This window comes from Ptychodera flava, chromosome 4 (assembly GCF_041260155.1).
Source record: "Ptychodera flava strain L36383 chromosome 4, AS_Pfla_20210202, whole genome shotgun sequence".
Classification (NCBI taxonomy): domain Eukaryota; kingdom Metazoa; phylum Hemichordata; class Enteropneusta; family Ptychoderidae; genus Ptychodera; species Ptychodera flava.
The window spans coordinates 43000517-43025859 of NC_091931.1; the positions used below are offsets into that span (position 1 = coordinate 43000517).

The 25343-nt window shown below is 38.3% G+C and overlaps 3 protein-coding genes across 7 annotated transcripts in view; 1 reads left to right on the forward strand and 2 right to left on the reverse strand.

Annotated features, from left to right (window-relative positions):
- Positions 1-5658: 5658 nt before the first annotated feature.
- On the reverse strand, positions 5659-7464 carry LOC139132303 (kelch repeat and BTB domain-containing protein 8-like). The gene has a single exon (XM_070698693.1). The coding sequence runs from the start codon at positions 7462-7464 to the stop codon at positions 5659-5661; it is 1806 nt and encodes a 601-aa protein (XP_070554794.1).
- A 1185-nt stretch (positions 7465-8649) lies between these two features.
- Positions 8650-21423, reverse strand: LOC139131840 (dolichyl-diphosphooligosaccharide--protein glycosyltransferase subunit TUSC3-like). Of its 5 annotated transcripts, none has more exons than XM_070698129.1 (12): positions 21278-21423; positions 19903-20072; positions 18914-19031; positions 18214-18296; positions 17334-17391; positions 16787-16927; positions 16023-16112; positions 14267-14330; positions 11607-11681; positions 10941-11031; positions 10761-10807; positions 8650-10542 (listed from the first exon to the last, which is right to left on the reverse strand). In XM_070698129.1, the coding sequence occupies exons 1-11, from the start codon at positions 21380-21382 to the stop codon at positions 10795-10797; spliced, it is 1008 nt and encodes a 335-aa protein (XP_070554230.1). In that variant the 5' UTR covers positions 21383-21423; the 3' UTR covers positions 8650-10542; positions 10761-10794. The 5 variants fall into 5 exon arrangements, 4 of the variants coding, with proteins under 4 accessions (XP_070554230.1, XP_070554229.1, XP_070554228.1 ...); XM_070698128.1 differs by lacking the exon at positions 14267-14330 and adding an exon at positions 14756-14819; XR_011552200.1 differs by lacking the exon at positions 10761-10807 and having other exon boundaries at positions 14267-14819.
- The window catches only part of LOC139131842 (zeta-sarcoglycan-like), a 34948-nt gene continuing 31028 nt past the window's right edge, over positions 21424-25343 (forward strand). The window contains exon 1 of the mRNA XM_070698130.1: positions 21424-21557. The gene's annotated coding sequence lies outside the window, so the exon portion shown is untranslated. The remainder of the gene's footprint in view (positions 21558-25343) is intronic.

A 25343-nucleotide genomic window follows, 5' to 3' on the forward strand; every position in this document is an offset into this window, starting at 1 on the left:
AAAAACTCCACAAGTTGGAAACCACCGGTGCTGTTCAATGGCACAAATGAGTATCAAATGAACATGTAATGCAATTTTCTTTATCTTTAGTAATCATTTGGTAATAAACAGGTTACCATCACTATGAAATGGCTCCTTGTTGTGATCCAAATCCCTTGTCAGATACAAGCCACTGAGTCTGGTCTTGAACTTGTCATGGAGGTCTTGCTTCTACCTCAAAGAACTTGTCAAAGCAATTGCAACAGTGGCTGACGTTATCATTGATGGTGACTTTGCAGTTGTATTATTTATCGAAACCAATGAGAAAAACAAATGTACATACATTTATGGCACGGTACATCTTTACAGCCATAGGTTCCGCTACATGACAGTGACTGTTCGCACAAACTAGACAAAATTGGAGAAAATCTTTCAATCGAGAGATTTCGTGGAAAGAAAGAATCGTAATCCATACAGGTTTATCAACACATTATCTTCAGGTTGTCTCTCATTTGGAATATTTTCTCCAATTTGGTTTCTTGAGAGTTGCTTGGTCTGTGCTCTATACCGGTAACTTTTTCTTCTGCTACTACAATACCTACCATAAAGGAAATATTTCTTAGAAATACATAATTGTGCACCATTTTTTTGGAAATTTTAAGTTAAAATGACAACTTTGGTGTGACTTTTTCATAGTCAAATCTCACTTACACATGATGCGAGACAAACAGAAGTTTCCACTGTGTGGTTAATTTTATTTACCATATATAATCTTGTGGAAATACCACAATTTCACAACAAAGACAGAAAACACCAGAAGAGAAAAGAACCAGCAAAAGATATATTTGGGTTACTGTAGTCTACACACACTGTTGTGTTTTCTTTTAAAGGCCCACCACCTGTAACTTTTGATGGCTTTTTTCACTATTTTTGTTTCGTTTGCTTTTTTCAATTGCAGGTTTTTTGTTCTACTCCCTGAATCATGTTGAAAAACTATTTAGCTCATCAACACAGTGTTTATATGCATAAAATGCATACATTGTTTACAATTGTGAATTTTAGTCTGGACCAGAATTCACCTGTCAACAATAACGATGCAGTGTAAACATCTACACGCATGTGGACAAGCTGAATACTGTGTATCTCAGTATGCTTTGGGAGACCAAGGAACTATTAATTGATACTGAAAACAAAAATAGTCAAAAAATCACCTAAAGTTGAAGATTCTGCCCCCTTAAAAATTTGGTATTTATACCACGGTTTTCATTTTACTTTATCTACCAAGCTTTGCCATAAATACAACCACATATCTACCAAGCTTTTTTTTGTCATGAAATCTATCAACGCAGGTTGAACAACTACACCAGAAGTGGAAGTAATGAACAAATTTTTACAGAAGCTTAGAAAAGAAACATAGGGTATAATTGTTCGTAACAAACCCTTCACCCCGGAAACAATCAAAACATCAATTTGAAACTCCAAAGTGGACAAACGACCAGTACTGCAATCATCAACATCAAATAAACTTCTATAGAAGTATCAATGGCAGTGTAAAAATGCAAATAACATCATGAGTTGACTGCACAGAAACAGTGTGAGAAATTCTCACTGTTTATTAACTAAGAGTTACTGTTCTCAGCTCATGGCTATGTGTGTTATTAGTACAATTCTAACACTGTATACTGGAACCACTGTTACCGAGTCTCTGCGTCCATCGTTCACAAGTAATCCTTCACATTGTATCATTGAGTCAATGAGCACAAATATAACAGTCTCTTTTACAGAAGTCACAGTTAATGTTTGGTATTACCTTGTCCTGAAATTGGTAATTCTATGTGAATTTACAGGACAAACCTGATATCTCAGTGACTATTTTTGATCATTTTTAGTTCTCATGAGAACATGTACATTCAAAAAATTGGTTGCATTGTAGTGATCGGCTATCTAAGATTGAGGCACTATACAAGTGATATAGCCACAAACTCATGACATCAAATCGTCGTACACAATACACAGTGCCATAATTACAAGGCATCTGTGTTCTATGTATGGCGATTTGACGTCATTAGTTTGTGGCTATACCAGTGTGCGAAATTAACGTCGGTCCGACGGTCCGAGACCGACAGATTTCTCGTCGGGCCGAAAGTTTTTAGCAACATGTCGGTCCGTATGACCGACTGAAATTTCGAATAAATAATGAAAATTTCTCAGTCAAGACCTGTAACAGATGCAAATGATGACTGACTCTGAATCATGTGATTCAGACTTGAATGTCATGCACCTATCAATGTTTTCCACCGTGGGAGTGCGTGGCAACAGGGGATATTGATCTCACTTCATGTCCTGGTAGTGGAGAATTCAATCTCTGTGGTACGCCAGACTGGGGGGGGGTGGGGGGGGGTGGGGTTTGACAATGTCGCAACATTTTTTTCTCGCGACTTTTTACATTTACGAAGAGTCTAATCCCTCATAGCACAGTGCCGCAGCTGATTACATTCAGATCAGTGTCAATTACGTCCATGCATGCAGATTCTAGCAATGGAATGGATTGATTTTGGTGCAACAATGCGATACAATATTATAATAATACTTGTCCAATGAGCGTAACCCTGGTAATGTTAGCATTAACTGATCGTGGTTTTCAGCAGAATCGAGTGTCTGTCAAACTTTTCAGAGTCATTTTAATAACTTTACACTTTCAAAGGGCAATGAGACCCAACAATCGCTCAGGCAAAACTTTTGATCAGAAAATATGCGTTCATTTCCGCGAGTGGCGACGTGTGCCATTCATGTTGTCTGCATGCAATTTCTATAATCGAGAAAAATTACGATACTTGTCCTTTTAATTAAAAGTATAACTTCATCTGTTTCTTCATGAATGCAACAGAGGCCATATTTAAGCATATTTATTTTTTGAAAAAATTTTGAAAGTAATCCATACGTCATATCAAAATACATACGAGGTACTTTCTCCCTTATGTTTTACATAACAATAGAAAAGAACAATGTTTGCATAAAAAAATTATTCATACACTCCCCTTACTCATGACTGTGTTCAGGGTACTAAGCTATTTACTCACGCCTCTACCACTCGCGTTGGCTAATTTCAGAAGTGATTTTCAGTTTTCCAACCATTTTCAAATCACAATATCACATGCCCTGGTGTAGTGTACAATTATACACAGCAATTTAGAGAACACCATCCCAATAGAACGTCATGAGAGACAAACTTTCTCGCTTTCATCAGCCACATGTAGCCAGTGCATGAGCCTGTATTCGCCGGCCTCTGGGTGTTTGACATAATTTTATAGTCCGAGAGTGGGGGATTTGACATGGCTAGAAAAAAATTCAAATTCTCCTTGGCCTGTTAGTCCCATAGTCCCCCCCTCCGTGGTGGAAAACATTGATAAATGTGTGCGCATGACAGTGAGGAAGATGAGGGCTGTGATCTTTTTCAGATTCCAGATCATGTAGCTGAATGATTCATTCACTTACACTATTCTGCAATCTATGTGAACAATAGTCCTTTGCAGAGAATACCTACTGACTCTATTGATAAAAAGACATGAAAAATTAAAAATTAAAACATTCAAAAGCATAATATTGGTGGAGAAGTTGACTTTAATTTTCGTTAACAACTTCATGTATTGAGGACCGGCAGTTTTCTGTAAGGACCTGAAGCTTTGGCTTGGTGCAGGCCCTTATGACCTGAAGCTATTTTCTCTTAATTTCGCACACTGGGCTATACCACTTGTAAAATGTTGCCAAGATTGACTATCACTCAAATTTGTAGGTAGATACACCTGAAAAAGTACTGGACCAAAACTTCCTAGTGGAAACATTATGTCTTTCCTGAGGGGTCCCTGCTACACCTTGTGAAACAATTGGACCCCCTAAGATTATGTCAATTTGTGAAATGGTTAAGTGAAAGCCAAGATTCTTCAGTCTTAACGGTAGATACAGTCTGTAAAACATACTCAATTCCTGTATGTACCTGAAACCATTTCATCAAAGTCACTATCTTGCACCTGCTAGCATGGCTTATTTTACTTTTGGTAAAGTTAAACCAAAATTACAACTCCGATACAAAACACAAGAAACAAAATAATTGTGATAAATGCAAACATATGTTCGATTTTGTACAGTGACACTAATGCATTGACTTTACATCAAAGCTGCATGCTCGTGTATACACCAGGCTGTGTTCATGGGAAAGGTATAAGCTGAACTATAGATTTGTTCAGGGGAAAGATGGAAGTACAGGTTATATGTTTCATTCAGATTCCAATCTTGTCCACATTTTTACAAATATGGGAAAGGAGAAGTTTGCAATATAAAAGTTGATATTATTTCAAGAACCTTCTTCTTAAACGGGAAGTTACAGTACCGTGGGCACACGATAGGGGATTGCTGAATACGCATTCCATTTGCATACACTGGGCGGGAGTTTTTGAATTCTCATCGCATCGCTTTGACTGTATGATAAATTTGAATAATCATGATGGGCACTTTCATGACATATACAAAGAGGGGTCAAATGGTCGTACAGGGAACACATTTTGAAACATTTGCATTCTCCAACAGAAAATGGAACATTTCTTCAGTTTATTTTCGACTCAAGTTTGGTCGCTATATATTGACAGACATCATATTCAATGACACAATGACAATAAACGCCTAAAACATGGCAAAATCATGGAATTGTGGGACCAAACATGGCACGTCCAATCAGTAGTGTGGCTTTTTTACATTTGCATAGATTTACGATAATCCGGCTTTCATAGGGGAAGTTCCTGTTTAATTGGTATATTTTGCAGATTGTCAGGCAGTTCTCTGACACAATGTGTGTTCAATCAATTTGGGTTTTTTTAATAGCACACCAGCCATTATCCTCTCTGCAATACAAATATTCCATGAGGTATGTGAGACTTTCATATATACCGGTACTAGTCTCAGTTGTACCATAAGGGGAAGCTACATGCATTTGTTGGCTCACACATAGCTTTCTGACACTTAACAGTGCGTGCCACTTTTATTGCTGGAGCTTCACATTTGTCACATGACTTATTAATAGTTACAGTATTTCAAATTCACACCTTCACGTCAACTCAGTATTTAGATTTTAAAAGTGACAGTCACAGTGAAATGGTGATTTAACCTTATGTCATTATCAGCAAAGGTAGGCACATCAAAATTTGTCTAGCCACATACATGTAAGAGGTCCAATGTGATACCAAAAATTCTACATGTAAGTGGGTGTGTTTTGAGTTGTCAATGATGTTTGCCTTTCAGTGATTCAAACACGTCACACAGTCGATCCCCTGAATCAGGACGATGTATTCAAACACACTGTAGGACAAAGATGACCGGGTTTTCTCTGGCAGTTGTTACAAGTATTTTGCAGTAAGTGTCTCTCGGTGTTAGAAATGATGCCACTGGCGGTGACACCTGTCTATTTAAGAATAGCTAGTGTCAAACTAAGAGAACACTGGACGAGTAAAAATTTGTCCGTAATAGACAGGTGTCCTGATTAGAGAGGTGTCTGTAATCAGAAGTTCCAGAGTACAGGTACATATTCACAGTTAGCTTTAATTTCCTTTTCAAGTTTGAATTGTAATATTTATGGATGAAAAGATATCTATTATTCCTTGAGAATGCTTCTCAACTTTCTGCAGCCATTCATCCTTTCTCAAAGAACACTTCTGCAGTAAAACAAGCCTCTACTTTCAGTGGATAAGTTACCAGTAGGCTGTTTCCAACAGTTTCCCAATCGTCGATATCATACTCAAACTCTTCCCCATCCTCACTGGCAATGTCAGTGACTGTGTCTGTGATGTAGCGTTTCAAAATTGTGAAGTCCTTGCTCCCGTCTGTGATTGGCTCATGACTGTTGTTATGGAAACCCGGTGACAGCACAGCCACATAAAGGTCATCCTTTAAACTTGCGGGGAAGTAATGCTTCATTGGGGCGAAGAACTCGCGAGCGTGCCACCACTCCCTGTTTGCCGGATTGTACACTTCCACATCATGCATCTTGCGTGAGTCGTCGTCCTCTCCTCCGACAATCCAGATTTCATCGTTGTACACGGTAACCCCCGAGCAGAAGCGAGGATAAACCATCGCCGGCAGGTCTACCTCCCAGGTATCTGTGCATGTGTCATAGCACATAGTCCGGCTACCTGAGAACACATATATTGAATTCTTGAAGCTGGCTGTAGAGATATCCATCACATCTCTGGGCATTGAGGCAACATAGCTCCACTCATCCAGCAGTGGGTCGTATCTCTCAACACTGTCCAAAACTTCCCAGTCGCTTTCCCCACCGACTGCATAAATACCACCATTGCAGTAGCAGAAACCAAACTTGGTCCTGCTGTAAAGCATGGAGGCCTTCTCTATCCAAACTTTCCTGAGAGAGTTGAAGTAGTAAAATGACTTGTCCTCGTAGTGGCTGGACGCTGCATAGATTTCCTTCCCCTGACTGACTAGAAAATTAGCACCTGTGTCCAACAACCGTGATGGATAAGGAAGTGTACAATACTCACACGTTTCCGGGTCCAGGCATATGAGAGTTCTGGCATCTTTGTCAATGCCAGACTTACTGGCAATAACCAGCACCTCCCTTGACAGCATGCCAAGTCGTTTTTCGTTGGCTTGGCTACATTCACTGTCATCGGTAACTTTGGCTTCTGGACTTGATTTCCCATGAATGGTTTCCTCAATGTACCTCACACAGTCAGCTGACCGGCCTATGACTGGATTGGTTTTAACTTCCTGGCACAGGTATGTCAGTTTCATGAAGCCGAGCCTTAGTCTCTGGAAGTTCTTCCACAGGGCTACTTCTCTGGCAGAAGAGTCATACACATACCAGCTCATCAGTGACTCGTACAGGGCTTCTTCACTTTGCACGTTGAGGGCGCTGCTCATCAGCATCTTCCCCATCAGCTCAGAGGATGCCTGCAAGAATTCCTCCTCTTTCTGAACGTCTTTGAAGTTCAGGTTCAAGAAATCCCATGCTGCTGTCCTGAGCCCTATATGGCTCAGCATCACGGCAAGATTGTACACCCCGATGCAGTTGGAGGCATGCAAATGCCTTTCCAAGTAGCTGGCACAATGGTCTTCCAACGGCTCGATCTGCAGCATATGGGAGGCTTGGACAATGCCCTGGACAGACTCCTCGCACAGAGAAACTTCAGAAGTGTACATGTAGTCTAAGACGGCTTTCATTGAGCCTGCATCGATTTCCTTCAGTTCCACTCTGTCCATGCCTGCTTCGCACAGCCCACCTGTGAACATGGCTTCAAAGTATGGGCTGCAAGCGGCCAATACGTTTTTATGGCAGGCAAACTCTTCACTTTCCACCACGAGAACCACATCCGTCAGAAGCTTATTTTGGTAAAATGAAAGTAGGTTCTTTAGAATCTTGTCGGAATGGTTCTTATGAACCGTTCTCTTCTTGTGAACTACAGTTCCGTTTCCAGACATTGTTATTTGTTTATACTCAGGTCGGCTTTTGTTATGTTTATTGTGTCTAGACCTTTTATAGCAATGCAGGGATGTGGCTCTCCTCAGTATTTCTGTACATCATATTCTCATGCAACATTTACCGATAATCTAAGGAACACGCTATCTTACCATGCTATGCCGATTCTTCGTATGTAGGGCGACGTGAGTATCGTACCGACCGACACACTTCTTTCCTGCGAGTCGCCATTTTGACTATCGCCCTCTGTGAGTTGCTAAGCTAAATCTTTCGTGTTTTCAAAGTTGAGAACCAGCCGTAGAGAGCGCTAGCCAAATATCCCTTGACAGCCTCAACATTATAGACCGAGTAAAAGTGACAGATGTTGTTTTGGCAATATTCTTAGTGGCCTCCAAACACTTGAAATCTATGTAATGTGGGAACTTCCTTCAGAAATATGTGTATTTAATAAAGATTTTGGTCGGTATAAAATGGTTTGAATTCTGGTAATCTTAAGGGAAGTTGTCGTCGGAACTGCACATGTGCAACCTTTTTGTTTACAAACAATGTATTCCATGCACTATATATAGATGCATCATGCAAAAATAGCTGCGACATTTAAATTTTACCATGTACATTAAGACAAACATGTTTTTAACTTTCATCAATCGCCAACATAGCTTGGATACAGTGTTTATATCGTTCGTAGGGGTCCCTAGCGACCTTTGGGCGCTGTTCCGACGACCACCTGTACCTCCCTTAACTGTAAAATATGATTGTAACTAATCACGTAAATTCAAATATCTATTCAACGGATAGAATGCAATTAAGTTCAAAAGATGCATGTGACAGTCTGATCAGAATTCTGTATCCCTGACATGCAAGTGTGGAGAACAAGAAAACTGCTATGGCAGAGACTGATAGTGAAACCAGGTCAGATGGAATGCACATGAGAGCAAGCTCTCTTAGAAATTTGAAATCACAGAAAACTGTACAGAGTGCAAATGATAACTGCAACTGTATATTGTCTAGAGCATTATTGCCAAGCCATTTTAGTTTTATTTGATGAATACAGCAAGATTGATCATAGATATGTATTTGTATTTCTTTTACTGACATACTTTTCTAAAATGTTTTAGTTTTCTATTTGGTGTTTGTACGTGGTAAGGATACTGGAATGGGAGGTTTTTAAAGATACACAGGCAGTGTTTGTACAATGGTAAAGTACTTTAATTCAAAATATTACAAGAAGGTGTCTGGGCACAGTGCTTAGTAATGGTGTACAAAATGTTTGTCCAGTTGATCTTAAAACTATGTCACTCATTCAAGGTGCAAATGGTATATGGTCTCTTCCAATGTTTATAGCGTAACTTAATGTTCTGGTATTACAAGTTTATTGCACAAATCAAGCATTGCCACTTTGTCAAATGTGAGCATAACAAAGAAAGAGTTTGAAAATACAAAGTAAAAATGCCCAATGTACATTGCAATCAGTTTGATTTTGCATTGACAATGAAAAACTCAAATCCATCTTTGATCTGTTATAGGTGATCATCAATTTCACTTGGCATAGAACACACAAATTTTACATTGAAAAGTCACGGTTGTCATACAAACTACCAACATCTATCTATCCGTCTGCATATGCCATCTCATTTTTTATACACAATCAATTTTTGAAGACTTCAATACCACAGGTAGGATTCATATCTATACAGGTAGTCCGTCACTTTCTAATATCGTCCAAGTTATTGGGCTCCGAGACCTCACTTTATTATGCATTGATGTTTATACATAAGGCAAACACTTGCATGCTCCGCTCCATTCACAAACATCATTTTGATCCTCAATTTCAAACCTGAATAAATGTATAGTATAGTTTACTTCTCAGGGTGTGAGAACCAATCGGCACATTTTTGGACTTACCATTGTTTTGTGTTGAGATGACATTATCGGTAATTTGAATCGTGTTTCACTCGGCAATGAATGTGATGATACACACTATTACAGAGCGATACAGACAAAAGACACTCACAGAAAAGAACAAGCACTTACAACTATAAACCACTATCTGACAACACAATGTTCTATCATTTTTTATTTTGTTTGATAGTCATTTTGGTCAGGACACATAGAAAGCAGTAACATCTTATTGAAATGAGAGTCCTAGTGTTGCCAGGTGGTTGGGATGTGTTATAAATTAAAGTCATAAGTAACAGAATTTGTATTTCAGTTGAAAGGAAAATCATGCAGAAGCAGTTTACACTACTCTCTACAACCACACTGTTATCTGAATAATGTTATGCAAAACAAATAATTTTTTTAAAAACTATCAGTACGACACTTGCACTACTGACATCATAACTACAACATTCAAAATTGTGATGACATAATGCCAGGTTGACACAATCAACACTCATGAAATTGACAGAAGATATAAAATTTAGGCAAAGAGGGTTGCAAAGTTAAAAATACATAATTTTTCTCAAAAGCACTAACCCTGTTGATATGCTTGGCGATAACACCCGTGACAGTCTACTGTAATGTTTACAGCATTAAAGCTAGAATAACGGCAAAATCATTGCCTTCACAGTTTTGACAAAGATATAGATCTTCGTTTCACACTTTTTATCCTGCAAACATTGGTACGGAGTGCAATACAGAGAGATTAACAGAATTCTTGATTCACAGATAAGATAACAATTGCCTCAAGGTCAGCTTGACCTTGTAACAGAATTAAAGCACCACTCTATTGTTTTCTATAGCAGATGAAAACCTCTGCACAGACATCTACCCTTTGGCTATCCTAGGTAATCAAAATTTATTCATTTGACTCAGCAGAATTGAAATGAATTTAGACGCTGAAATTGAGAAAACCTCATATAATGACTTGGGTATAAAATAATAATTTTTTAAATAGTCAGATGATTCAATGCATGAGTGAATGAATGAATGAATGAATGAATGAATGAATGAATGAATGAATGAATTAGCTAAAGAAGTACATTTTCCAAGCATACTGATTTATGACTGCAGTGGCGACTGCTTCGTTTCTTCTGCCAGGACTTATTAAACAGTGTTACCTTTACCTGATAAGAAAACTGGACAGAAAAAAACATATTACTGAAATTGTGAATATGAAAAGTCTGTAGAAAAAGTGAAAATTATAGTCAAAGAAACTTTGCTTGAAATATCAATGCTGAACTGATGTTTGTTGGTCCAAACATTCGCAGTTGCCATCAACACAACTCTGTTGTTACGATAACACTAAACCCCTAAACCGCAAACCAGCTCATCAAATTTGCATTGGAAATTTTACCTGCTGATCAGAGCTGCAAGAACTGCAGACCGCTTTATATGAATAATCTGGAAATGTCAAACATAAAAGATACTTCATGTCGAAAATTGCAAATTTCAGAGCAAAATGAAATAAAAGTCCTCAGAACCCAAAACCAAATGGTCACACAGTTCACTGTGTGGCTAGAAATAATAGACTTACCTGTAGGGATAACCATGGTATTTAGATCTGAACACAGATAAGAGAATGCTGAAGAACACCACTACAGTTGCAAGACCTAGAATTGTCACAACTGAAAACAAATACAATGACAGCAGTGTCATCATCAGCCCTTATTGTGCCATATTCATCAGGTGAAGTTGGTATAAACCAGTGAGGTGTCCATGTGTTGCATTTAAACAAAAAATTGAATATTTGAAGGCCCTTGAAAACAGAGATACTGTACTTGAGCCATAATTTTTACTGACTAAACCTGCTATAACATTCCATGTCAAGGAGGTGAAAATGCATGGGTTTTGGCTCAATGCTGCTTTGTACTCACTTGGCAGATGGGAAAGTGACAGGTCTCATATGAGAAGGGTTAAACAGCATGAAAACTAGAAACACTTCAACAATTGAATATACAGAAAGTATGCACAGATAGAAAGTTCAAATTGAATCATTTTACCAGAGTTCTCATTAATGTTGTCTTGTATCGAAGAGGCTTCTCAAAGCCATTTGCCAATATTTCCCAAAGCTTAGCAAGACATGTATACTCATCAATGACTTGACACAAGCAAATACAATAATAGTGAATTTGATTATAAGTAAGGCTCCACAGTACAAATATTTCTTCCTTTCATTTTATTAGCTTATCAATGTACTTACTTCTTCGCTTTCCTACGTCGCCTTTCTGAGTGGCGCTCTCATTGAGAAGGACGATGCCAAACGTAATGGCAGCATCTGAGAACTGGTCAAGGCTGATAACATTGATGATGACAACAGTGACAATAAAGAATTCGGAAAAATGAAGAGTATCATGCAAGTAAGATGTGACCCAGCAGACAAACACAGAAACTATCAATGTAACATGTGATATTAAATATTGTGAAGTGTGTATACCAGGCAATGCAGTGCTGTCACATTCCATATCCTCTGCATGCATCACGGACTGTGATGACGATTTCAATGAAAATGCTGAAATGAAATATATGTATGTGCTGGTTGACAACAAATCATGCAATTTTACACAGTCTATGTGCTGAACACTGAAAACCCACATAAACATTCATGAATGCACATGCAAAAATGTGCTCTGAAAGTTCTTTGTTTTTTTCTGATATAATATGAGAGACATTTTTCAGATCCAACATGTGATACATTTGTATGCATGCTTTTCCTACAGCTGTTGAATTTTTACTTTGGTTTGTTGTTGTGTTGACACTAATTCTTGAGAGCTGATGTTGATGAGGGTGAACTCTGTGAAAACTGTGTGAGTGAATACATGACATGCACAACACAACACGGTCCACTGCCAGAACCTGTACAAATTACATTGAGGGCTTCATACCACGTTTTGAACAGTTATCATTGTGGAGCTTGAAAGAATAAAAAGACAGTTGGGCTGAAATTGAAACAGGTTGTAATTTGCATAAAATGGTGCTCAAACTGGTGTTTTTGGACTATCTTGATGGGTGTTGTGGGACATCATTGGTAGTGAGGTCATAGGTGATGTCAAAGTTGATGTCATAGGTGATGAAGGGGCTATCTTGATGGGTGTTGTGGGACATCATAGGTCTTGAGGTCATAGGTGATGTCAAAGTTGATGTTTAGGTGATACAGGGGCTACTTTGATGGGTGTTGTGGGACATCATGGGTCATGAGGTCATAATTGATGTCAAAGTTGATGTCATAGGTGATGTAAGGGATACTTTAATGGGTGGTGTGGGGCACCATGGGTAGTGAGGTCATAGGTGATGTGAGGGATACTTTAATGGGTGGTGTGGGGCACCACGGGTAGTGAGGTCATAGGTGATGTGAGATACTTTAATGGGTGGTGTGGGGCACCATGGGTAGTGAGGTCACAGGTGATGTCAAAGTTGATGTCGTAGGTGATGTGTGGGATACTTTAATGGGTGGTGAAGGTAATATTGTGTGTGGTTAAGGATTCCTAAAATGAGTGTGCATTAAATCAACAGTGAAGACAGTAAAGACAGATGAATGACTTGGCTTCACAGAAGAATTTTACAAAACAACATAATCCTACAGAGTGCATTGCTTCACAAACTATAAGGGGGGGGGGGGGGGCCCTATGAAAACCTGTGGAGACTGGACCCAGCATTCTTCAGGTGATATACTCACAATTCATATTGAATACAAATACTGCAGAGGCTCTGCCATCACCTTGAGTGTGGTTTATAGAATGAATAATTAATGCCTAAGTAAAGTACATGTAAATGGTAAACAAAACAGTAATAGTTCTATTCTGGAGTAAACAGGATGCAATGTGTTCTACAGACTCAGTAAACCCAAGAGATCAGGTAATGCCAGTATAAACAAATCCATATGAAAGAACGGGTACAGAAATACACATATATCAGTGGTTTTGCTTGTACCGTGGTCCATTCAAATTCAAGGTTTAGTTTACTGACAGTAGGTTTTTCTGACTATGCAGGGATGTGAGAGAGTATCAACAGTCATGGATAACAGCAAGGGTTGGTGTTTTCAATACAAAGGGTACTATTGGGACTATACACATTGTGTTCAAACTACAGAAGGTGGTGCCATGATGAACAAAGTTGGTCTCCTCTAACAACAGACAATTTCATTCCAATTATAGAGGATGTTGTGGTCTTTGACTAATGAGGGCAGTATTTTGAGTGGACATGTTGGCATGTTCTGACAAAGGAAACCAGGGAGTGCTGTCTCCTGAATACAAAGGCTGATGTGATTTGACGTGTGGGGCGGAGAAATCTGGAGTGTAGCTTGAGTGAAGTGATTGGTCAGAAGGTCTGACTACCACATGAATACTGCACACGTGAGGGGAAAACTTATATGAAACATCTCTGGTTTGGTTGCTGGAGTGGTGAGGTACAGTCTGTGCAGGTACCATTGAACAGCAGAGAAACGTACACCAATATTGGTTGGCTTTTCTGAACTGGACTGGTAGACTCTGAGATGTTATGTGACATGAAAAGAGACAGTTTGAAGTACTGAAGTTTGCCCATATACAGTGAACCTGATGCCCGTCAGTTTCACAAATACCATCTTTAGAAACTCGTAAAAAAACTCATCTGTATAACAAAAGAATTATTACAGATCTTTGCTGTCTAATTTTAAAGTTTGAACTGGATAGAATTTATTGGGTTCTTCATTTGTGTGTGATTTCTGATGACAGCTTTCACTGTATATCAGCATGAAAACATACACCCATGTCATGGTTTAATTTTGAAGATATTAGTGAGATTATGATTTGACGACTGCCCCAGTCAGCTGTTATGGAGACAAAATGATTAAATAATGACACGTAAATGTAAAATAAAGGATACAGAGTAACATAACAATGTGTGTCTCACCGATGAACTGCGCCTGGCTGCTACCATGTATGTAATTCTACGTGATATGATTAGGAAAAGAAAGAAAACAAAAATAGAAGCAAGATTTTGAGCTGAGATGCTACAGCATGTTGCTGAAGATGTAAAAAAATCATGCTGATTTTAGTATCTTAGGAAGAAGCAGGCAAATATGACCTTTCCAGGCAAACTTGCCTCTCAGAGAGAGTGAAAAAGAGAGACTAGCACAGCGCCCTCTACAGTTCATATTTTCCTTTCAGGCAAATTTCACAAAAGATTAATCCACAAAATTTTCGAATGTAGCTGCCACAGATATGAGCAGCTCTGAACTGTGAAAGTCTGAGAGACCAGCCAACATTTCAAAGATGCATGGAAGGGTCATATTTGGATGAAAGACTACAAGATTCAGCGCTTTCATTCATGTGCGTATCTGCGTGAGCAGCATTCACAGACCATAAAGGATACTCAGTAGAAGGACTATGTGTGTCTCTGCAACAAATTGGCCGTTTCTACTGCCATGAATATAACTCTACAATCAAAATGAAAATGACATTAACAATTTTTTTTTCACCTGCCAAAGGAATACTTATACAGATGATTTAAAGATTCAAGCAAGTTCAAGCACACATTACACAAGCAAGCCAGTACCCAGGTCTGTTACAAGATCAAATAAATCTAAGGTATGAACTGATTCTGGCAGTGTTTTCACCAATACATATCACCTTATCACCTTATTGTAAAGAAGGTACTTCTAAATGAATGACATTTTACAAAGTGATGAAACAAGTTGTGAAATAAGCCATGCTCATAATGGTTAGATGAGAGCAGTGAGAGACTGTGTTGACAGTGTTTATCTGTACATGACCAGGCTATGAATTCCAGCCGTCACAGTGGAAAACGTTGCACCAAATACTTAACAGAAATTGCTGTGCTATAACTTTAACATATAGTGATCCAAATTGCTCTTGAGGACAGCAGTGTTGTTTAACAGCACTGTCATATGCTGCAAGACTTAGTAAAGTTTATTGCTGTGAGATGTGTTTGTAGCGTGATTTGCATATTGAGTGAAATAAACATCTGTAATAGGAACTGTAGGAAATGCAGACAACTACATCATAACATGTTTATCAATGAATGCATCTGATTTGAGATCGCTACATTACTCTGAATTTACAAATATTTGAACATACAAACGACACTTATACACACTCACACAAAAAGCACGCACACACCCATGCAGTAGTACTGTAAATTCTACTCTACAATTCGATGGTAAGTTTTTTAACTTCAAAACAGGATGTCTGTAGTCATTTATTACAAATGAATGAGATCCCAGTGAGTGATATCAAACTTCCTTCAATTTTTGCATGACAACTGAGAAACCACATGTTACACCAGCTGTGTAAAAAACACATTCATAAACAGTATGAATCTGACTTTGTGTGCCATCTACCATGCCTTTCATACGAAAATGATTAAAAGATAATTTTAAGCAACATACAGTTTCTTCTTGCAGTGAATAAAACGACTGTGCATGTTGCATGACCTCTGCAGTTATTGTTACATGAGGGAAACAAAATCACAATTTTACCCAATTCTTGTTTTATAATATATGTGTCATCAAAATATCAACATTTGTACATTTTGCCTTTTTAATGTTATTTGATGAAAAAAAACCGGAAAGCATTAGATTTTTTATATTCAATACATACAACATGACGGAAGTGCTTACCATCTGTCCAGTCTGTGGATTTTTATGTGCATACGGTGGACCTCTGATGTGATTCCACATTTGTCCTGACGTCATGGCAAAGACAATACACTGATGATAGCAAAAGAAACATTAATACGCTGTGAATTCTTGAACAAGAATGGCAAACCAGACCACATATAATGTTTAATCAGTCAGTATCATGCTTCTTTACGCATCCACAGAACAAATCACTGCACTGTGTTAACTGGTTTTTAATTGCATTGATGTGATGACACTAGTGTATCTAGATTTCTATGCTCAGTACACATAATTGTTTAACCATTGTCCTATCAGGTTCATGCGTCACCATGACATCCTGGTATTTACACATAAAACCACTATACCATAATATGCCCTACATATTTTTCACAGACTTGACCATTTGAAGGTCCATAAATACTTGATACATTCACACAATTACCATCAACTGCACCTATCTTGCTAAGACGTACATAAACATGGTGATATCTTCTCACTTTTAATACAGAGTGTATCAAAGTTGCTTGTGGACAGTCACCTTGTGGGTACCCTTATTTTTTAGCTGATTTTGTATGACATGACTTGAAAAAATCCTAATCAACGGTAACTATCTGCTGTGTCTTACAAATAAAAGAACAAAATGTCCAATTTTTCTAAAGGCTTTCTGATGTGTTAGGGATATAAGTTCCCAATGCAGAGATGGGAGATAATTTGAAAACAACGTTTTTTGTGAGAACAAGGTCTTTGAATAGAATTCTCCTTACCAGAGCCCCAACTCCCCACATGGTCTTGTTGTAGAGGAATTCCAAGTTGTTACGTCTCAGATAGAGAAGACCACATATCAGAGAGAACAACAAGCCGAGTGCTATGGTTCCGGAGTAGTTTGGTGGTCGGAACACGCGGATCTGAAAACGAATCATTCCATGTATAATCATCTCTCTATCATGACAATGGATTACATTGCAAAACAGATCTTGAATCTGTGAGTGCCAGATTATACTAAACCTACCTCTTAAATTTTGGTTGCAACGAGAAGCTATCAGATAGCTCAAAATGACTTGATACAATAGTGTTTTCAAAACTCTCTAGTTTTGATCATGACTGTGGCAGTATGCATAATGTACAGCAATACAGTTGATCCAATCTATTCCATGCTAATTGTCAGCCTCCCTATGCTGATAGGAATAGATACGTTGTGAAATGTGTCAGTCACCATACAAACTCTAGTCTTCAGTGATGTGTTTACACGGCTGGCTGTGCATCACTGTGTTACACTCTTTGCGTTCACATCTCATTGAGTTCTTCACTTACCACTATGTCAGTTCTCTCACCGACCCACTTGGCAATTGCTTCTGAGGCATATCCCACTCTGAAACACACAATATTTCATTTTTAAACTTTTGTAGTTATGTGTTAGCCAGACTGAACAATTTTGGCAAAACTCCCGTGCTTACACTCAAACACACTCAACCATTTCCTCTCTTGTCCCCCTTCCTTCTCATCTCACCCCTCCCCATCACAGAAAATATAACATTGAGCAGAAGTCTCATTCAGATGGAAGCACGGTGTTCATGAACTTGTTCATGTGAAAAATTTCACTTTCATGGTTTTTGCCAAGGTTAGGTAAAATAAAATGGCATGGGAAGATCAGTACCATTTCTTTTGTCCCTCATAGCATTGCACTGATATGGTAAAATTTACGTGAGTATCAGCCGTAACAAAGAAACTGACTTTGTTGGAAACATGTTTGCTGAAAATTGCCCTTTGCCCAATACAAGCACACATTTACTGGTGTTTAATTTTAAATCAAACATTCAATACCGTTCATACTTTAACTCTATCCTGCCTGGCCTATTACTTCTTCACCTGCAAAGTCAGTTTTTATTAAACCAAAACTTATACGCATTTTCATCGACTTGGCACGGTATGTTACAGCAGATTTTGTCAGTAAAAATGATGTTTACAGTATTATGTTTTCAGGGACCTTCAGTGTTTAAGTTTTTGTTGAAATGTGACATATGGGATACAGTATGCCTCACTGGTTTCAACCAGCATGACCTAATGATGACAAATGAACTTGGCAGCGTAAGGGTTGAACTTCCCTCTGTAGAGGTCAGACACTAGCATAGAACACAATGGAGTTTCAACAAGATTTGGGAAAGGAACAAAGCCATTCTACTGTTAATCTTACCTCTGGATGTCATAAGTATCACCTTTTTTAGGTTTGCCCTTGGGTGGGAAATGCATTACTGCAGGAGCTGAGTGCATCTTAAGCTACGATTCAAAACAGATGAAATCTCCAATCAATAAAAATACTCATAGGAAAGCAATATGACTGAATATACTAAGGGTTAACACATGATTTGGCCAAACCTGTGTGAATAACTTTACATTTTATGACGTATTTTTTGACTCAGAAAATTTAAACATATTCTAAATCATCAGCAAAAAGGGGCTGCAACGAAATTAATATCAATTCTGGCATGTTTTGATTTAAGTAGTCAATCATCAAAGTAAACTGACATTTGTGAAAATGCTTTTCACATCAACACATTGAAACGTCTTTTTTTTTTACATGGATCAGTCGCACTTCAATGCACATCACTCAGTATCTTATTCAACTAACTTGATAAGTTGGGTGCACACGCCCTGATTCTGGCACACACCACAATGTTCTCCACAGCTTAGAAAATCAGAGGGGCGGCCAATTTACATAACAATACACAATTTGCATATTCTTTTGTTGTGAAAATGTATTCTTTTGTGCAGTTATTAACATATGAATAGATTGCTCCAAAAACAGAGGGGTGGCCCATCCCTAAAAATCCCCTTGTGGAGAACCCTGCACCAGTTGAATATTGAACACATAGTAGCTGGATAGAAGTACTTACTGCAGCAAAGACATCATGTCCATCATCATAATCAACACTGGCAAAGAACAGCTTATTGCTATAGGACTGGGAATATCGCCAGGAATTTGCCAGTATTTGAAACTCATCGTTTACTTGTCTGCACGGGTAGAAAAAAAGGTAGTGTGAGGCATGGAATAATCATCAAGAAATTATGGTGGGTGCTATACAATCAGATTAGGCCGACTTTCAATTTTATTAAAAAGTCTTGATTTTAATTGTTATGATTGCATACTTGCTAGCACTCAGCTGCTACTTTACTGTACAACTTTCAATTGTTTGCCATAACTACTATCATATTATAGCTTTGTCAATACCAGTGAATTTTGTGACGTCATACCCCAGATAATTACTGATAATTCATCCGATTATCCAGCATTGTGGCCTCAGATGTTTTCTACATTTACAAATTCACTGGCATCGCTGAAACTATAAAATAATAGCAATAATGTACTTCCCTTCTAGCCCATAATGGACTCAAGCAAACTTTGCACTCCATAATGTACTCGGCTCCGCCTCTTTCATTACGGAGTGCAAAGTTTGATTTCGTCCATTATGGGCCAGTGGTGGGTACATTATTGCTTAAATACTGCATCAAATTACAGAAAACAGCAAAAGTGCTGTTGATTTTTTTGTCAACTTAATGATTCAATGCAGATTCCTACCATCTCTGATGACACAATGTAGGTTGACACTGAAATTTTTTTCTACCTTCAATAGAACTTCACTCTGCAGAAGCTATTGATGTTAAAGTCAAACAGGGCTTCAAGCCTCTAACCAGTTTCCGTTGCACATATGCCTCATTTCACAGACTTCTCAAAGAGTCTAGATGAATACATGTATATTTTATGGCTATCAGCCTGTGAATACTAGACTACTGCACCGCACTCCTTTCCCTCAACTTTGAGTATCTAGAGAAAGTACAAGAACACCTCTACTTTGAGACAGATTTGAAAGTTGTGAAATCTTACCTGCATACTGTGCACTGTCTCTGAGGTTGCAGGGCTGTAAACATGACAACTACCGAGTAGTTACGAGGGGTAGCTTTCACATACTGACGGAACTTATCACCATTCAGTCGGATCACAGAACGCTTCGAGTTCCAATCCATAAGCTGCTTTACACGGTCACCAAGAACTTGCTACAAATGTATCAAAGGGAGAAAAGTGTGAATTTTACAAGAACTCCAAAAAAGATGACCAATACATCAATAGGCTCCCTCATCTTCACCTGAACATTTTCATCCCAATACCTGACATTCAAGTCCAATATCATTCTTTGGAATTTATGAAACATAAGGATAAACAACATTCTGAACAACTATCAGCAAATTTTCGTAAGTGTATTCTTAGAACCATGCATGAGGGGGTTAAGGCAGTTTTATGGATTCTGAATCACAGTCCTGGACTGTTTCTGAATCAATGTAATCTAGTCTCTCGTTGACACGTTATGTACAAAAAATAGGCATAGATAATGGGATAATGCAATCTTTAAGATTGTTTTAATTGACTGTTGATATGCAAGAAGGTGACGCATTATTTCCTTGAAGACCCTACCAATGAAATTATTTCAACATGATGGCCAGGCATAACCATGAGGGCAGTCTGTGCTTAGAGGGGGGACATCTTCCATACTTACAAATGAAAAGGTAGAATGTTATTCTGTTGGGTTCCCCCCTAGTAAATTTGGTATGGGTTACATTATGACAACTCTGAAAAATTATGCATCCCCTCAAAAACTATTTTAGGTTGGGAGGGGGAGCTGTAGGAAGTCCCCCGTCCCCCGCCCCCTTCCCCAATACACAGCATCCAATTTTCTCATATCTGAACCTTTGATAATAGTGAAACATAATCAACAACAATGACAACTTTTTACAAATCAGCAAGCGAACACTGCTCATTTTCTTTTGATGTCAATCGCAAGCAAGATCGTGCCAGCCCATACATGCCATATGCTGTTCACTTTCAACATTCTGAACGACATCAATTGACATCATGTTAGCAACCACCACAATTTACAAATTACACGAAACATGAGATACAATGTCATGCAACACATTGGGTATGAAAAGGAAATAACGAGTGTTTCGCACAATAACGCCCTCTCCTGAGAATTACCTGGACTGTTAATTAATATGGCATCACTGATGAGTATTTGAATTTTAAATGCGATTTTTCCAACATTTATTGCGCGTATGATCACCATATCTGATGTGGCACTTATTTATGAGAGTAAGACCGTGCGAGTGAACGTAGAGAGTTGAGCTGCAAATAAAAAAATATATATGTAGAAAATTCTGTTCTCCAAAAACGCAGCACACTAAGGCACTATAAAATCTCTCGGTACCTCTTTTTTCTTGGCATCTACAACTGGCGTGTTAGTGGCGATAAAATTGAGGAAAACGAATAAAAACAGCACGCTCCATTGCAAGACACCTCCGGGTTCCGCCATGTTTTCTCTCCTGCGTTTTGCGCAGACTCGAAATCTTCGTCGTCGACAAAAGCGGACTTGTAATTGGGCAGTTTTGAGTTGACCTGGATATCCAGTCCAATCAAATACATCATATCTTCGCATACTATTCAAGAAGTCTTTGTGAGAGGGCTGTATTGGTTGAACTGTACATCAGGTCAGTGAAGTTTTTATCCTCATTTTTATCCCTTTTAAGCCACTTTTTACCGTTCAAGTGAGATTTTTTCAGCTGTTCTAATCCACAACTGTTTCATGCCTCGTATTTTAATGTTTCGTCGCGATACGTACCGACGTTACGTACATCCAGCGCAGTTAATATAGTTGCCTATCTAGTCCAGCTTCTGTTGAGTCTCTGCGTTGTATGGTTGAATATGTCAGGAATTTTGTGTGGTGTTTACGTTCGTCAGCTTTGCAACTCACGCAGCTGTTTGAGCCGGTCTGGCTGTCCTGTGTCACCGGTTATAATTCGCGTGATTGGTACTTACCATGTGCGAAATACCGCAACATCCACAAAATTTTGTCATGCATCTCAGCTGGGGCAGATGCTATCGTTGCGAGCTGTACTAACGCTCGACTGTCTGGTGCACGTCCTCGCATTCAGCATGCAATTTGCAATAAAGTGTACCATGCAGGTAATATTACATCCATCAGTGTACATCTATAGTTGCCCCGTTGTGTCTATTAACTGGAAACCCCAAATTGCGCTTGATTACTTCGCGCTTTTACCCCACCTATCGCATCGTTTACACAGTGCTTTGAAGTTGGTATTCAAGCAATGAAAGTTTCATGTTAGAATTAAAAACAAATTCTGGGTCTATGCTTGAAACAGTTTGTTTTGTTACATTCTATTCTGTCCTGTCTGCAATATTCCTGGAGTGGACGCAACCAAATTCTGTCGAGTTTGTATTTGTCGAAGGACGCATTAAAGTAACCGTGGTGTAAATACATAGAAACATGTTTCCACGCTGGGACAAAAGTAAAATTTGTAATAAAATGGCAAAGTCCTACGTTCAGGCTACAGCCTGCAGCTGGAGTCTGAACGTAGGACTTTGCCATGGTTTTGCCTGGGTATGGTTTTGCCGTCTGACCCAAATACCCAGGCAAAACCTCGAGCTACAGTACTGCAGCTACACAGTATCATAAAAAACAGTCAGTCTGTGGTGCATTCTGTGAATGCGATAAACAAAGTATTTTAACAGTAGACTGTAAAAATGTAGAAATTTGAGGGATGTAAAGAAATCAAAGTTAATACTACTAGTGGCTTTAAAAGCAGAATAGTTAACACAGCGGTTCACTGGACTGTGTCAGTTGTCAATGTTGCCAGCCTTTGCAACGTTGTGAAAAAAACGAAGCCATTTGCAAATGCAAATAGAGTTCTTTTGTTGATAGGCACAGCTAGGAATAACTGTCTAGATCTGGGTGTGTGTGGAATTCACAACATTGTGGGTCATTTGGCAAGATAGGAAGTGGGAAGTAGCTGTTGAGATTACATTTAGGTCAAAAGTATTAGTGTGTTTGATCAGGATTGTAATGAAATTGCTCCTCGCTACTTTTTTGTCTGTTAGTGGTATTAAGGTGAGTTGCAGGCCAGTTCACCAAAGTCATCCCATTTTCTCGAAGGTAATACTTCTTTTGTTGAAGTGCTTAGCCCTGGCTGAGTGCATTTAGAGTGTGACTGATAGATAAGCTCATCAAAATCTGTCTGGAGAAAGTGCTTGATTTAATTAAGCTGAGAAAATTCCACGTGAGAACAGATTTGGCTGTCTGATTTCATTTTTCTGTTACTCGGACACTTTTTCAGATTTTAAGTTTTTTCTTTTACAAATCGGGTGCATTCCACGCTAAATTCTCTTATGTAACAACCACGACCAGTACAACCATGGTTCAGCTTAAAGCCATTCAGAAGCAAGGTTTTTTATTCAAATTTGATAAAAAGAAATCGCAGACAGACTAGAGTGCACTGTCTAGGATTGTTTGATTGTTCAGTATTTTATGCAATTTCCAATATTGAAACAGGGCTGTGTTGCAAAGTTGGTTCCTTGAATGGAAAGTTCTTGACTTTTGAGTTCAAAACTTTCTTAGAGCTTGATACTTGAAAACCATACAAATCTATCCTAAACACAGTTTCATAGGACCTGAAGAGGTATGACCATGTGCACATTCTGAATTGTATTAAGAGAAACCTGAAAAGATTCCAGGAATCTCCAAACAATAAACATGTTCCCAAACCCTAGCAAAAACACTGATACTTAAATTTCTAAACTCATTAAGCAGGAATAAGAAATTAATTTCTTACATATGTAGGAATCATAATCACTAGTACATATATCTAGTTTGATCCGTCGCTGCAAACCTTTCCTTTGACAAATCATAGTCTTGTAACCAAATCTGACATCTGCCCATATGCTTTTCAAATCTAAGTAAATCCGGATTATATTGCTGACATGCTTGAGAAAATATACCAACGTGACATGCATTGTAGATAGCTCATTACGTTTCATAGAGAGAGAGATATTAAAAGTCCTTCTTGTGTAAAATTGATTAACTCTCAAGCCTGGATGAAAGCTAACTGATGGAAGCAGTATATAGGATCCACCTCTGAAATACACGAAGGCTAATGTATATACTCATCCAATATGGTGCGTAATTTGCCATACATGTACTAATGATGATTGTTTATGTACAGATTTTTAAAAATTTCAGTAGAACTTAGAGGTACAATTTCAAAACTTCTTTTAGACAAAGGGAAGTTGGCATATACAGTAAATTCGATATGTTGTCTTTTCAGAGATGTCTCAACAGGAAGTTGTGTAGGTTTGGATTGCATCTGTAATCTACATTTGATACAAACAATAATGAAGGAGAACATGGCAATGTTGTTTTTCTGTGTATAGTGCCCATAATTTAGCACAGTGCATGCAAAATATCTGTTGGAATTTTTCAGGATAAAACTCGATCTTCCAGCTTAGTTCTATTATTGACAGTACATCTCATATTTAGTGAAGTATTGGTAAATGATAGTGAAAGCGCGGGGTAGATGATATCCTTGCCAGCTTACATATACATTGCAGTGAGGTGTGTCCAGACAGTAGACCGGTATTAGCCCAGTCTGTGCGTGACAAAAATGTAACAATCATAGACACTGTCCGTGATCATACATTAATTGCAGGGTGTGATGTAATAAGAACAGCTGAACTCAGTGTGTATGCTGTAGACCAGAGAGTCCTTAGTCACACAAGTGATTCAATTGTTACATCATTTCATGGCAGTAATTACCTAGGGTATATTGTAGAAAAATCAGCATTTGTTTCTCTGGCAGCCATAGATAGCACTGTGTCACTGTAGTTTGAAGAGCCCTAGTACCATGACAAATCACTCTAGTCTAAGTAATCAAAACATAATCATGTCTATGCAATGTAACATGTAGGTTTCCTGAGAAAGCAAGCATTCTCGATATCATATTTGATTTGGGTTAAATTTGCAATTTTACTGGTAGTGCATTGTTGTCATGCCTTTTATTTTTGTTCAAATGTCACCGAGATATTTTTTTAATTGCCATTATTCTACCTGTGCAGTTCTGAATATGCTCAAAATAAACATTAAAATAAATCTGGTTTAATGTGAGCATTCTGTGAAACTTTTAAATCACTTGATTGAATTTTATAAGGAAACCCAGTGGAATGTATACGTTGACCTGCATATATAGTCATCTACCTGGACTAAAATTCTGCAAAGAGCTTGCCTATACTACAGTTGTTGATATTTGACTCAATAACTTCAATATAAATTCTGAGTAGTAAAGTTGAAACAAGGAATAGATTTTTAAATTTTGCCATCATTCCTGCCAGAGATAATGTATCCTTTTACAAACTGTTTGGCTTTGGAAATCTACACATACCCACACATGGACAATGCGGATAAAAATTCTCATCGCCAAAGAAAT

Bases quoted from the DNA above. Each gene is read 5' to 3' on its own strand.
- LOC139132303 (XM_070698693.1), bottom strand. From the start codon at position 7,464: ATGTCTGGAAACGGAACTGTAGTTCACAAGAAGAGAACGGTTCATAAG.
- LOC139131840 (XM_070698127.1), bottom strand. From the start codon at position 21,382: ATGGCGGAACCCGGAGGTGTCTTGCAATGGAGCGTGCTGTTTTTATTC. The intron at 16,928-17,333 runs GTAAGTGAAGAA...ATTCGTTTTCAG, and splicing joins GTGAGAGAACTGACATAGTG to ATCCGCGTGTTCCGACCACC. The intron at 16,113-16,786 runs GTAAGGAGAATT...TGCTATCATCAG, and splicing joins TGTGGGGAGTTGGGGCTCTG to TGTATTGTCTTTGCCATGAC.